The 14,064-nt window shown below is 38.2% G+C and overlaps 1 protein-coding gene across 3 annotated transcripts in view; it reads left to right on the plus strand.

The window, feature by feature from the left end:
- Nucleotides 1-14,064, plus strand: part of kat-60L1 (katanin p60-like 1) — a 51,078-nt gene that overhangs the window by 27,135 nt on the left and 9,879 nt on the right. For 2 of the 3 annotated variants that reach the window (XM_065222103.1, XM_065222101.1), the window contains exon 2: nt 4,069-4,445. In XM_065222103.1, coding sequence (XP_065078175.1) covers nt 4,069-4,445 — 377 coding nt within the window. The remainder of the gene's footprint in view (nt 1-4,068; nt 4,446-14,064) is intronic. The other variant, XM_065222102.1, reaches the window with a different exon arrangement.

Below are 14,064 nucleotides of genomic sequence, written 5' to 3' on the forward strand. Positions count from 1 at the left end.
TTATCGCGTTCAATGCATGGATCAAATTGCGTTTGAACTGATCGACGGCTCTTACAACACTCCGTGATCGCGAAATCTATTCTTTTCACTCCAGTGCTGCCACATACAAATATTACTGTGTGATGGTACAGATTTTTAGACAATTTTATATTCTGAAATCTGTATTAAAATATACAGATTTATACAGATTTTGGGAAAATATCTACAGATGTATACAGATGGCTTAAGCAGAAAATTGAATAAATATTTATGGAAACTTAAATTTAGATGAAAAATGTGGCATCACTACGAGTCGGTACTGATAAAAAAATCTGCGTGACGGGCACTTTCATCAGGTAAAAAGTGAAATGGATCATTAAACAATGACGATATTCCTTAATATAAGGTGTCCCAGAATGTCTAAGCACGACTTTGGAACACCCTTGCTTGTTTCTGATGACGTTTAAATAGCTGATTATCGCTTTCGTGTATTGCAAGTGTCGGTTCTTTACATCGGAATCGGAGCCATTCGAAACGCGATTCGGAAGTATGGTGATGAAGCAACTTTCCAGGACAAGCAAAAATCTGGACGTAAACCGAGCCCTGCGTTGCGTTGCGTTGCGTTTGTAACGGAGTATTTCGTAGATTGCATACTGGTAATTGTCATGTATCAACTTTAACGTTCATATTCTGATTGCTTAAGGAAAACTATTTGGGAGTGAATAGTTCTCCAATCAAAGTTCAGAACAAGAAAAGCATGACAATTACCATTTCCGGCCATGCCCATCTTCTCCGTTACTGGGGAAAGAAAGGATATTGTTGATGTAGCATCTACTTAACGGGAGGCCAGTAAGCAAAAGCGGTAGCCACCAAGCTAGCCGAGCGCCTCAATTTAAATATTGGGACCTTATTTTGTGAAGTTAATATAATAATAATACTAAGAATATTGAAATATAATGTAAACAAATAAAAGTTAAAAGTCTCATCCGAATCAAATGATTCCAATCCTACGGATTCATAGAAATTAAGTTTAAATAGATAAAAGTAGAAAAAGGAACAATCTCACCAAATCAGTCCTAGTGATTTTTTTGCAAAAGCTCTGTCACGTTTGGTGTAGTAGTTCCGATCATAGACCCGCATTACGGGGATCAATCTTCTGGTCTAATAAAGTCGATTGCTCCAAGTGGAAGTGGCAACTTGCATCTCCTTGACGCGAACACGAAGCGACCGCTCATAAAATCATACAACGCATAAATAAACTGAAGTTAAAAACTATCACTCGCGATGCTACAAATTTCTGGACCGAGAGCAAAAGCGAAATCTAATTACAACTTCACAAAAGTCGAGAAAAAACGGAGGAAAAATTGACGGCTGAAAATTTTCCATGCCTCTCTTCCATCCAACTTGTTTTGGATTTTTTTGGACGTAAACCGAGCCCTGTTGACCAAAATCTGAACCGGAAAATCGTGCAAGCTTTCACTCGCAAGAAAAGTGCTTCGGTTCGAGACGTGGCTAAAAATGTGGGATTCTCGAAGAGTAACGTCCAGCGGGCCAAGGCAAGAATGGGCCTAAAGGCATATAAGAAGCAGATTACAAAACTCTTCCTGGTGATCAGTACTACACCGTTCGTGATGGCCGAAATGTTCGGTAAAAAGGTTATGGTTTGGCAAGCCATTTTTGAGAGTGGTATGCTCTCCAAAAAGTTTGTGACAACGGAGACAATGACAACCGATGTTTAAGTGCGTGAGTGTTTAAACAAGCGTCTGTTACCCATTATCCGCAAACACGACGCCTCAGTACTGTTTTGGCCGGGTTTGGGGTCGGTTAATTACTCCAAGGACAAGGTAGCCTGGTATAAAGCCAACAAGGTCCAATTCGTACCCAAGGAGATGAATCCGCCAAACTGTCCCCAGGCCAGGCCAATCAAAACTTTTTGGGCCCTGACCAAAGCACATTTGTGGAAACATGTGAAGGCAGTGGATTTCGTTACAAAGTTTGCGAAAGACTGGGAAAAAGTATCCAAAATTGTTGGAAAGGCATCTGTGTTGAAGCTAATGAGTAGCGTGAGATCAAAAATCCGCTCCTTGGCTTACAACTGATCGGATCTAGGATTTTCTACGTTTAACTGTAAGTGAATACTATAGAAAACATAAATACCAATTAAAAATCGAATTTGCTGTAAACAGTGTTATGTTATCGTTTTTTTTTAAATCGTGCCTAGACATTCTGGGACACCCTATAAGTAAAAAAAAATCTGCTTAAAATAGATCGTTTTGCTCCTTAAAAATCTTAAAATGCCCCGTAACTATTTAAACTACGCTCCGTAAAATAGAGAAAACTGTTCATTAAGCACTTGAAAATGCTCCTTAGTATGTATCACTTTCATCATCTCTTTCGGTCATCCACCTCAATCAACACAAACTGCCATGCCCAAACATTGCACGTTTGATCGCGATCACAGCATCTATTCTTTCCAAAAACGCAAGACACTCTGGCTCATCATAATCGAACAATCAGTTACCGAACTGAGGCCAGCTTCTGGTAGCGCTGTTATGAATCGAAAAATACACAAATTCGATTTTATATTTAAAATATCCTTTAAAATACAGCAATTAGTCTCAGTGCAGGAAACTTTTCTTTACGGTCACGTTGTATTTTAACGTAAAATCTAAAAATACGTTCTCTATTCTGTCACCCTAAGCCCGCATGCGGATGCAAAATGCATTGCAATATGTTAGTCACAACAAACGTAGTGCGGCACGTGCGGCAAGGTCGCTACCCCATGAAATACTTCCGGTTATGAGCCATTTGACACACATAACTATGTATGTATATACAGGAATCCATCGAATAGCACGGTCGGCGGTTTCGTCCACCCACCACAATTTCTTGGCTGATCACGATCCAATGTTGTATGTGATTAGGGTTAACTATAAACTTGTCACCTACAGAAAACTAGCTAACTAGGAAGACAACTGAGAAATTACGGTGGGTGGATGGCACCACGCACCGCGCTATTCAGGGGGCTCCTGTACGCACGTAACCCAGGATTCGATTCACGTTGCACTATACTGCAACCACTTGTTGCTCCTCAGTTGTTGACTGTTGGGAATCCCGTGCGCAAAGTTTGATTTATAGTCGGGTATCGATCCATTGTGGTGCATGATATGTACCAATGAACAGTAGAAGGACCAAATTCTTTAGGGTGTATTTTACCAGCAAACGACGACGACGAGAGCATTATTTCACTCCACCCGTGTTCCACTCATTTCCAAAAGCTTCACTGGTTCCACAGAGGATTTCGTGCGAAACTTAATACCACGGTTCCAGTCAGAGCTGTTTAATGACATGGAAAACAACAGTAAGTGAAAGACGACGGGTACCCTACATGACAAGTAAAGTGGCACAGTTGGCAAATCATAATTAGTGTCAAGGTAAAGGGGCTTGAAATTCTTGTACGTTTAATAAGTTTGGAAACTGCTTCTTCCTGTTTCTATTTTATTCACTATTTGAGGAAGTTATGCTTGTGTTGTTCCGGTTTGGTCAACCCGTTCAGAAAATTGGGGAAGATAAAGCAGCATTTGATTTATTTTTTTCAAATCAGAACGAAGGGTAAAGCAGTATGAAATGTCGTAGGGGAAATGGTTGGGCCACTAATTTGGGCCCATACGTAAATTCAGCAATTGACTAAATTTTCAAGAGCGACCAAAAATAGCCATTAGTACCGTCTCAATGACGCGTTGATCTATATAAAATTGATAAATAGCAGATTTTTAGCGATGGGCCAAATATTAGATCCATAGGCCAACATTTCCCTTACTTAAACATTTCATCTTGCAATTTGAATAGATTATGCTTAAAATGATACGAAAAAATCGAATAAATTTATCATAGAGTTATATGATACCCTGACACAGCACAATTAGTGCACTCTACCGTAAAAACCATACGACCCAGAGGGAATGGCCAGGGAATTCCAGAAGATCCCCCCTAGTTAGCATAATGTGTGTCCTTAGTTCTAACGTATTCAAATTTCTACCAAACGCTAATGGGCTATTATTTCAAAAATGTTCTTCTTTTATTTTTCAGCTCACAACCTTCCACGTCCAGCTTTCAGCATATGGCCCGGATGATGGACACGCTGATACTGGATAATTTAGCGCCGTTTGCATTCACCAAAATTACCACCACCCATCGGCCGTCAAGGATATCTGCAAACAACGGGCCTGGAGGTGCTCCGGGGGGTGTTGAAAATGGTTCTCGCGTTGGTGGTGGTGGCGGCGTTCCTATTATTGGTGGAGGTGTCAAGAGAGCAACCAGCACGTCCAACGTGGCCAGCTGCGGTGGTGGAGGAATCGGTGGTGGTGGCGGCGGCGGCGGCTCGATACGTGTCAACCTGCAGAAGAATAAAATTCCAACACAAGGTCAGCATAAAGATTATGCTACTTCTTCACCGGGCTTACAGGGTGAGGGCGCTGTTCTAGTTGTGCTAATTGTGTGCCGAGTGTGTGGTGGAGAGAAGGTTAATTTGAGCGTCTATCTGTTAAGATTTCACGAACGAACGTCGTCCGTCGGTGGCCCAAATACCTAAATTAACCGGCCAAAGCCGACGTTTTGCTTGGTGCTAGCTTGGCTTGAGACGTTCTTGGGGGGTGAATTTTACACCTTCTGGTTTCGATAACATTAACCCCAATTTCTTAGTCGATTATTATGGCGCGGCGTGGTTACATTCGTACACTTGAAGTCCGTTTGTTTTGATTGCCTGTGCTACTTTCGGCTAGTGCGAGCTGTTGACCTCAATTTGATTGGTTACATGCAATGGTACATTTTTCTGAGATGAATCAACCTTGGGCAGTCAAGATAATTAACTTAACTTCTAATATGGAGCTCGCATTCTGTCGGTCCAATTTTATTTGTTGATTATAGTATTGCGCATTTAATACCAAACAGGACAAATAAACGCATTTTCGCTTATTAAAAAGTGTGATAAAAGTGCTAGTTTTATTCTAATCGTCTTGGTGTCTTCGATGCACTTTTTTTTTCTTATGATGCTTAGTGCTCCGAGGACACCAAAACAATTTGACGGAAACATACACTTTTATCGCACTTTTTGCATTTTTATTACAGTTCAGTGTTAAATGCAATCAACAATGCTATTTGCGATATTCTTTTTTGCTGAAAAGTAGACAGTTATGTTATGTTTTATTCTATCAAAGTTTAAGAATTATTCCTTAGTATTATTCAAATTCCTGGGGCTGGAAAGGAAGCTTTTAGGCAAATTTGGCTTATTATTCACATTGACTCGTCTGCCATGGAATGATCCAGTAAACCTTCTGGACTACGCTGCTCAATGTTATGGGCGTTATAACAAGAAAGTTACCAATATTGCTAGGATTATTCGTTAAACAACATCAATTGATAGTTTCTAGTTGTATTCAGTTGCAATTCCAACGTTGGCTTTGTTCATTGCCTGTAGCTCGGTCAACGCCTTTTGGCGTCGTCGTTGGAAGCAAAACTTTTGACAATGGTTGAAACAAAGTGTACCCTTTGTTTTGCCTATTCAAATCGAAGTTCGAAGCCCACCATGGACAAGGTTGCCAATTTAGTGAAATCACTGGATTCGAATCCCGCTGACATGGATGGCACGTATCGGATAGCGGAGGAGAAGGCGATCTTCATCAAGTTCAAATCTGAAACAGGTATGCATTATGCCCTGATGCATAATCCGGAGCAGTGTTGGGAAAATATCAAAAAATCAAATCTCACCAACGCCCAAGATCACGCTTTATTTTCGTAGACAAAAATCAACAAGCAAACAACAGCGGTTGATTTTGCAAGCTGTGATAGCGCAGCTCGGAATATCAAGCTAACAAAACTCATCAACTGCAAATATCACCAAAACTTGGTGAGATTGAGTTTAATTTTTTTTTTTTTTTTTTTTTTTTTTTTTTTTTTTTTTTTTTTTTTTTTTTTTACTCTTTATTTGTTCCAAATTCAAAATAAATTACATTTCATTTTTAACCTAGGTGCTCCAGTTACTACAGTAACTTACCAGCCTTAATTGTTATGATATATATCTAAGTGTTTTTACATTGTTCCTGTCTTGGCAATTCAGTATTTTAAACAGGTTTTTTAAACCTGCATGTCAGTATAACAATTGATAGCTTAAAACTAAATAACTAAAACTAAATCTTATCTAAGTATAAAGGGAATTAATCGTTGCAATTGAGGATTGTAACGATTTTTGCCGGAAATTATTAATTATTTTGTTGGACATTTGTGCTAAAGTCTCAACATTCGAAATTCTATGTACTTCGGTAGTACTGAACCAGGGAGGCAACTTCAAAATCATTTTCAGAATTTTGTTCTGAATCCTTTGAAGTGCTTTTTTCCTGGTAGTGCAACAACTAGACCATATTGGCACAGCGTAAAGCATGGCCGGTCTAAAAACTTGTTTAAATATTAGAAGTTTATTCGTCAGGCAAAGTTTGGATTTCCTGTTTATAAGAGGATACAAACATTTTATATATTTGTTACATTTGGCTTGAATGCCCTCAATGTGATCTTTAAAAGATAATTTATGGTCAAGTATTAATCCAAGATATTTCACTTGGTTTGACCAGGAAATTGGAACTCCGTTCATAGTGACTATGTGACTACTACTAGGTTTCAAAAACGAAGCTCTAGGCTTATGTGGAAATATTATAAGTTGAGTTTTGGAAGCGTTGGGAGAAATCTTCCATTTTTGTAAATAAGAAGAGAAAATATCTAAACTTTTCTGAAGTCTGCTGCAAATAACACGAAGACTTCTTCCTTTAGCGGAAATGCCTGTGTCATCAGCGAACAAAGATTTGTGGCAACCCTGAGGCAAATCAGGGAGGTCCGAAGTGAAAATGTTATACAATATAGGCCCAAGAATGCTACCCTGAGGAACTCCTGCTCTAACAGGTAGTCGATTAGATTTGGAATTTTGATAATTTACCTGCAGAGTTCTGTCAGTTAAATAATTTTGAACTAATTTCATAATGTAAAGTGGAAAATTAAACTTTTTCAATTTAGCAATCAAACCTTCATGCCAAACACTGTCGAATGCTTTTTCTATGTCTAGAAGAGCAACTCCAGTTGAGTGGCCTTCAGATTTGTTTGAACGAATTAAATTGGTAACTCTCAAGAGTTGATGAGTAGTTGAATGCCCATGGCGAAATCCAAACTGCTCATCTGCAAAAATTGAGTTCGTATTGATGTGAAGCATCATTCTCTTCAAAATTATTTTTTCAAAAAGTTTACTTATTGAAGAAAGCAAACTTATTGGACGGTAGCTAGAAGTTTCAGCTGGATTTTTATCCGGCTTCAAAATTGGAACAACTTTTGCATTTTTCCATTTATCAGGAAAGTATGCCTGATATGTAAACATCTGTTAAATAATTTTACCAAGAAAGACAAGGTACTCTCTGGGAGTTTTTTGATGAGGATATAGAAAATTCCATCATCACCTGGAGCTTTCATATTTTGAAACTTTTTAGTTATAGACCTTACTTCGTTCAAATCAGTCCCCCAGGAATCATCAAAAATATTTTCCCGAGAGAAAATATTCCGAAAATCCCGAGCAACCTGATTCTCAATAGGACTAGTAAGACCCAAACTGAAATTATGGGAACTCTCGAATTGCTTAGCAAGTTTCTGAGCTTTTTCCAAATTTGTGATCAAAATTTTACCACCTTCTTTAAGCGCTGGAATTGGCTTTTGAGGTTTTTTCAAAATTTTGTGAGTTTCCAAAAGGGTTTGGAACTCGGGTCTAATTTAGAAACATTATTTTCAAAAGTTTTGTTCCTCAGGGCAGAGAATCGCTTTTTAATTTGTTTTTGCAAATCCCGCCAGATACCTTTCATGGCAGGATCGCGTGTTCTTTGAAATTGTCTCCTACGGACATTTTTAAGACGGATCAAGAGCTGAAGATCATCGTCTATTATAATTGAATCGAATTTAACCTCGCATTTTGGTACTGAGGCAACTCTTGCTTCAACTATAGAAGTAGTCAGAGATTCAAGAGCATAATTAATTTCATCTTTGGTTTGCAAAGGAATGTTTGGATCGAAGTTATTATCCATAAATGTTCGATATTGCTCCCAATCAGCTCTATGGTAATTGAAAATAGAACTGTTGGGAATAAAAATTATTTCTTGGGATATTTCAAAAGTTACTGGAAGGTGATCAGAACCGAAGTCAGCATGGGTAACCAATTGGCTACAAAGATGACATGAATCAGTTAAGACCAAATCAATAGTTGAGGGATTTCTTGCAGAAGAAAAGCATGTTGAGCTGTTTGGATATTGAATAGTGTAATAACCTGCAGAACAATCATCAAACAGAATATTACCATTGGAATTGCTTTGAGCATTATTCCATGAGCGGTGTTTTGCATTAAAATCACCAATAATGAAGAATTTAGATCTATGACGGGTAAGTTTCTGGAGGTCACCCTTGAGAAAATTCTTTTTCTGGCCTACGCATTGGAATGGCAAATAGGCAGCTATAAACGTAAGTTGTCCAAATTTTGTTTCAACAGAAACTCCCAAAGTTTCAAAAACTTTGGTTTCAAATGAAGAAAGAATTTTATGTTTGATTCGTCTATGAATAATGATGGCAACGCCACCACAGGGTCCATCAAGACGATCATTTCTATAAATCAAGTAATTTGCGTCCTTCTTAACCTTATGGTCAGGTTTAAGGAACGTTTCAGTTATAACGGCAATATGCACGTTATGAACTCTCAAAAAATTAAATAGCTCGTCTTCATTATCTTTAAGAGATCGAGCATTCCAATTTAAAATGTTTAATGCTTTAAAATCCATTACTGAATTTTAAAGTCATGACAATATTATTAGCAAATTTTACTCCAGTTTGAATAGCATCAAACATGGAGTTAGATTTAAGCATATCAGAAATCATGTCAATTAATGAATTCTGTAAAAATTCCATTTTAGGGGCAGTAATGCTTCCTAAGTCAAAATTGTCAAAATTTCCGTTAGAACGTTGGTTAGTATTTTGATTTCTACCCGCTGCAATAGCAGCATAGGTAGCTCCAATAACTCGCTGAACATTGTTAGCAGCGAGGGGAGTAGGTACAGATGAAACATTTGAAGCAGGGGTGATATTTGTACCTACGGGTACGAATGTAGAATTTGTTCCTCGCTGACCGTTGTTAACAGCAGAGGAATTTGTACCTGGTCGGAAACGTGGAGCGTTTCCTACCTGTCGGTTAGAACGAGATTGTAGGATCGCTTTGCGAGTCTTACATTCCCAAAAATTGGATTTGTGGTTTTCACCACAATTTGAACATTTAAATTTCTTAGGATCTTCCTTCACAGGACAGTCGTCCTTTGCGTGAGAGGAATCACCACAATTCATGCATTTAGCTGGCATGTAGCAATTTTTTGTTCCGTGACCCCATCCCTGGCACTTACGGCACTGAGTGAGGTTTTGGAAATTTCCTCCAGTCTTCCTGAAGTGTTCCCACTTCACTCGGACATGGAGCATAAGGCTAGCTTTTTCTAAGGCCTTAAGGTTGTTTAGTTCACTAGACTTGAAGTGAACTAAATAAAAATCATTAGAAATCCCGTTGCGCGAATCGCCAGGACGGGATTTCATTTTCATTTTGATTACTTGGAGTGGCACAACTCCAAGTAATTTTGCCAGTTCATCTTTGATCTGATCCAGGGATTCACCACTGGGCAGTCCTTTCATGACAACCTTGAACACACGTTCAGTTTTGGTGTCGTAAGTAAAAAATTTGTGCTTCTTCTCAGTAAGATACTTGAGAAGACATTTAAATCCGTCCAAGGTTTCAGCCAATACACGACATTCACCCCGACGTCCAATTTGTAGTGAAAACTTAACTTTCACGAAATTCAAAAGTTCCATGCGAAGAGCATGGAAATCGGAAGTGGTTATCACAATAGGGGGAATCTTTTCCTTCTTGGCATTAAGCCGGGAAAGTTTACTAGAATTTTTCTTGGATGATGGATCATTCTCATCATCCGTGAGCAAATCAAATTGATTACTCAAATTAATTTCATCAGAAGGGGGATCAAGGGTTTGCCCCTTTCTTTTGCGTTTAGGCGCCATGGCGGCAGTAAATTTTTATCCAAATCGACTTCCAAGCAGATTACTATAAGAATCTGAAGGATCGAAGAGGAATTTTCCAAATCGATATCCAAGAAGGATTACCTCGGGTAGGGCCCAAACAAGGATCGAAGAGGAATAAGAGGAGTTGAACAAGGTAGAAAATTTTTACAGGTTGAGCACTGAAAAGTGCTGTTTAAATTTGTTGTAGCTTTAGGTAGTAGTAACACTTCCTTAAGCAAAAAGCAAATAGATCCGCACGGCAAGAGAGCACGATGCGGACTGAGATTGAGTTTAATGATTTTCGCTTTACACCAGAATGCAACCGAAACTTCCATAACGGCTGGCAGCAGTCTCTCCACGTCTGCCATCGGTGAAGATTAAAAAGAGATAGCAAACTATGCTTTCTCGTTCTAAGAAAACGATGTGCAATGGAATCATTTTTGTGTCGAGTCAACCCTCAGCTTGCACGGAGATGAAAAAATACCCAAAATTAAGTACTTTTCCCTCAATTCCTGGGTTCAGCCCAATAACCCAAATTTGAGTAAATCGCATATAGTAGTTTCCATTTAACACCAGCAAAAAAAATACCTACTCTTAAGTATATTCTACCCAAAATTAAGTTTAATTCACGTAAATTTGAGAATATGCATTTTACTCAAAAGTAACTTATTGGGCTGAACTATATCGTTGGGTCGAATCTCTTGTTCCTTTTTTGACAACAATAACGAGTGCAAGTGAGAGGCTGAAGTCAATATTAAGTAAAAAGAACTCAAATTTTGGGTAGTATTTTTTCTCCGTGTGAATTTAGCACGTTGTGAATAGTCTCGCAATATCAAAGGAGCTTGTAAAATCAATATCAAGTATGATATTTTGTTCCAATATCACGCGTGATATTGCGAGCCCATGAGAGCGGAAAAAATATCAATTGATTTCTGATTTTGCCAACACTGGTCCGGAGCAATTAATTTTCCATTATGCTAATTGAAAGGCAGTGGAGATACGGATGTCGCTTGTGGGGGCAATGTGCGCTACCGGAGTTGCCAGATAATGATCTAACGTTGGTGCTGCGGAAATGCGTCTAAGTGGAGTTGGGCCACTATATGGGTAGGGTAAATTGGTGGAAATGGTCATCACCGTACCATAAAAAAAAACTCGAAGACCAGGGATGCCGAAGAAATATACTCAATATTAGACCTGTTCATTTTAAACAAAATGTTCGGAATGTAACGGGTCAACCGTGATTACTGTTCGTCATGTTAATTTGAACTTTTGTGCAAATTTTCAGCAAAATCGGTGTTGATTTAGAGGTGCTTCTAGTTAATTTTATGTTTTCAAGGTAATTTACGGCTTATAATATTTGTATCTCGAGACTGAAACAACGAAAGCTGCTGTAACAGCTTTCATAGCAAAGCTTAATGTGTTATCTACCAACTTTGTGGCCAAAGGTTGACTATTCGAAGTGATTTTATTGAATTTTGACTTAGTTTCATGCTCGAAGATATCTTAAAATGTGAAGAATTTTAAAGTATTTGTTCTACGAATTTTCCACCCATATGATATAAAAATGTGTAGTGTACGGCATAATGTTCCTCATATTGTTCTAGAAGTTTCGTTCCAACATAGTTTTCGTGTATATTTCATAGATTGAGAGATAAAAATCAGAAAAGAGGCCGTTTTAGCTAAAATTCACAAGACAACAGAACCAATAAAAGTCAATTAGATTGACAGAACATAGTTGCATTGCTTTTCAATGACGACCGATGACTGTTTCATTGATATATGATTTTTTCATAAATATGAATCCTCAGTAGACGTGTTTTTTTTTATCAAAGGCAAGTGTCACTCGAACCATAACAGCAATTTATAAAATAACGAACATTTGAATGGCTCGAGTGACACTTGCCTTTGATAAAAAAAAAAAAAAAACACGTCTACTGAGGATTCATATTTATGAAAAAATCATATATCAATGAAACAGTCATCGGTCGTCATTGAAAAGCAATGCAACTATTTTCGGTCAATCTAATTGACTTTTATTGGCTCTGTTGTCTTGTGAATTATAGCTAAACGGCCTCTTATCTGATTTTTATTTCTCAATCTATGAAATATACACGAAAACTATGTTTGAACGAAACTTCTAGAACAATATGAGGAACATTATGCCGTAGACTATACATTTTATATCATATGGGTGGAAAATTCGTAGAACAAATACTTTAAAATTCTTCACTTTTTAAGATATCTTCGAGCATGAAACTAAGTCAAACATCAATAAAATCACTTCGAATAGACAACCTTTGGTTACAAAGTTGATACATAACACATTAAACTTTGCTATGAAAGTTGTTACAGCAGCTTTCGTTGTTTCAGTCTCGAGATACAAATATTGTAAGCCGTAAATTACCTTAAAAACATAAAATTAACTTGAAGCACCTCATCACCGATTTTGCTGAAAATTTGCACAGAAGTTCAAATTAACATGACGAACAGTAATCACGGTTGACCCGTTACATTCCGAACATTTCGTTTAAAATGAACAGGTCTACTCAATATGTTGGCTCATGAAGTACCAAAACTTCGGTCGCAAGCTAATTGAAGCATCTCTGGAAACATAGGAATGCGAATGAAAATAAACAAAAACTTTGACAGATTCCAGTACGGGAATTGGGTACGCTCATAGATGTACTTGCGGGCAATGAGCTAGTCAAGTAATGAGCCAATTTAAAATTGTTAGTTTCGTATTGACTATTGACCGTACTCAGCAGATGTTTACTTAAGGGGGATTTCCGGTTCAATTGACCTAAACTTTGGATTTTTTTTTCCAGGGAACTGGTAAGAGTTAGAGACCTGAGTTTTTTGTCAAATCTTTATTCATTCTTGTTCTACAACTGGGAATTTTTTCAAGTCCAAAAATCCAAAATGGCGTCCAATATGGCGGCTGCCCGGCGGGTACTTCCCAAAACTGCGAGCAGCCTAGAGGTAGCAAATCGTCACCTAGAAAGAAAATCGGCTCAGTTTCTTGAAGAGTATAGTTCAGAGAATGGAATGAACTAGAATCTTTGAAAAATCTCAAAATTTGGCAAAATGGCGGTAACTAGGTAAATGACTTTTTTCAAATGCCCGCCATTTTGTCAAATTTTGAGATTTTTCAAAGATTCTAGTTCATTCCATTCTCTGAACTATAGGGTTAACTACCCCATTTCCGGCCTATTAAGCACAACCCGCACTTAGTCTTTCTTAATCTAGTGCAGTTTAGCACCAAACGGAATGTTATTATTACTGATGGCTTCCAAATGTATTTACCTTTCCGTACGTACCGTAAGATTTGATAAAGAGAAACCAATCGTTGAGATATTGTCAAAAGTCTAACACTGCTTCTTGACGCCAAACTCGGCCTACGGATTCTAAACTCGGCCTAACGCATTGCAACGCCATTGAAACACCAACGAATTCACTTCGGCCTATCGGATGAAGATAAAAATTTAATCTGTCGGAGGGCTTCTTTTGTTTTTGGGAATCATGGGTGCAAACCTTCATATCACGCGTTCTCATTGACTTCGTTCGGAAGCTTATTAACTAAAGTATCGTACTAAACGCATAATTGACTTGTTAACTCTGAAATCATGGATTTATTTGAAGTTTTCTGATCGATAGGCCCAAAATGGGCGATTAGGCCGAAGTAGTTCTCTACCCTACTCTTCAAGAAACTGAGCCGATTTTCTTTCTAGGTGACGATTTGCGACCTCTAGGCTGCTCGCAGTTTTGGGAAGTACCCGCCGGGCAGCCGCCATATTGGACGCCATTTTGGATTTTTGGACTTGAAAAAATTCCCAGCTGTAGAGCAAGAATGAATAAAGATTTGACAAAAAACTCAGGTCTCTAACTCTTACCAGTTCCCTGGAAAAAAATCCAAAGTTTAGGTCAATTGAACCGGAAATCCCCCTTAACGGTGTGATCCAA

This window comes from Ochlerotatus camptorhynchus, unplaced genomic scaffold (genome assembly GCF_037179485.1).
Source record: "Ochlerotatus camptorhynchus isolate MF236.1 unplaced genomic scaffold, CSIRO-AGI_Acam_v1.1 ptg000157l, whole genome shotgun sequence".
Taxonomy (NCBI): domain Eukaryota; kingdom Metazoa; phylum Arthropoda; class Insecta; order Diptera; family Culicidae; genus Ochlerotatus; species Ochlerotatus camptorhynchus.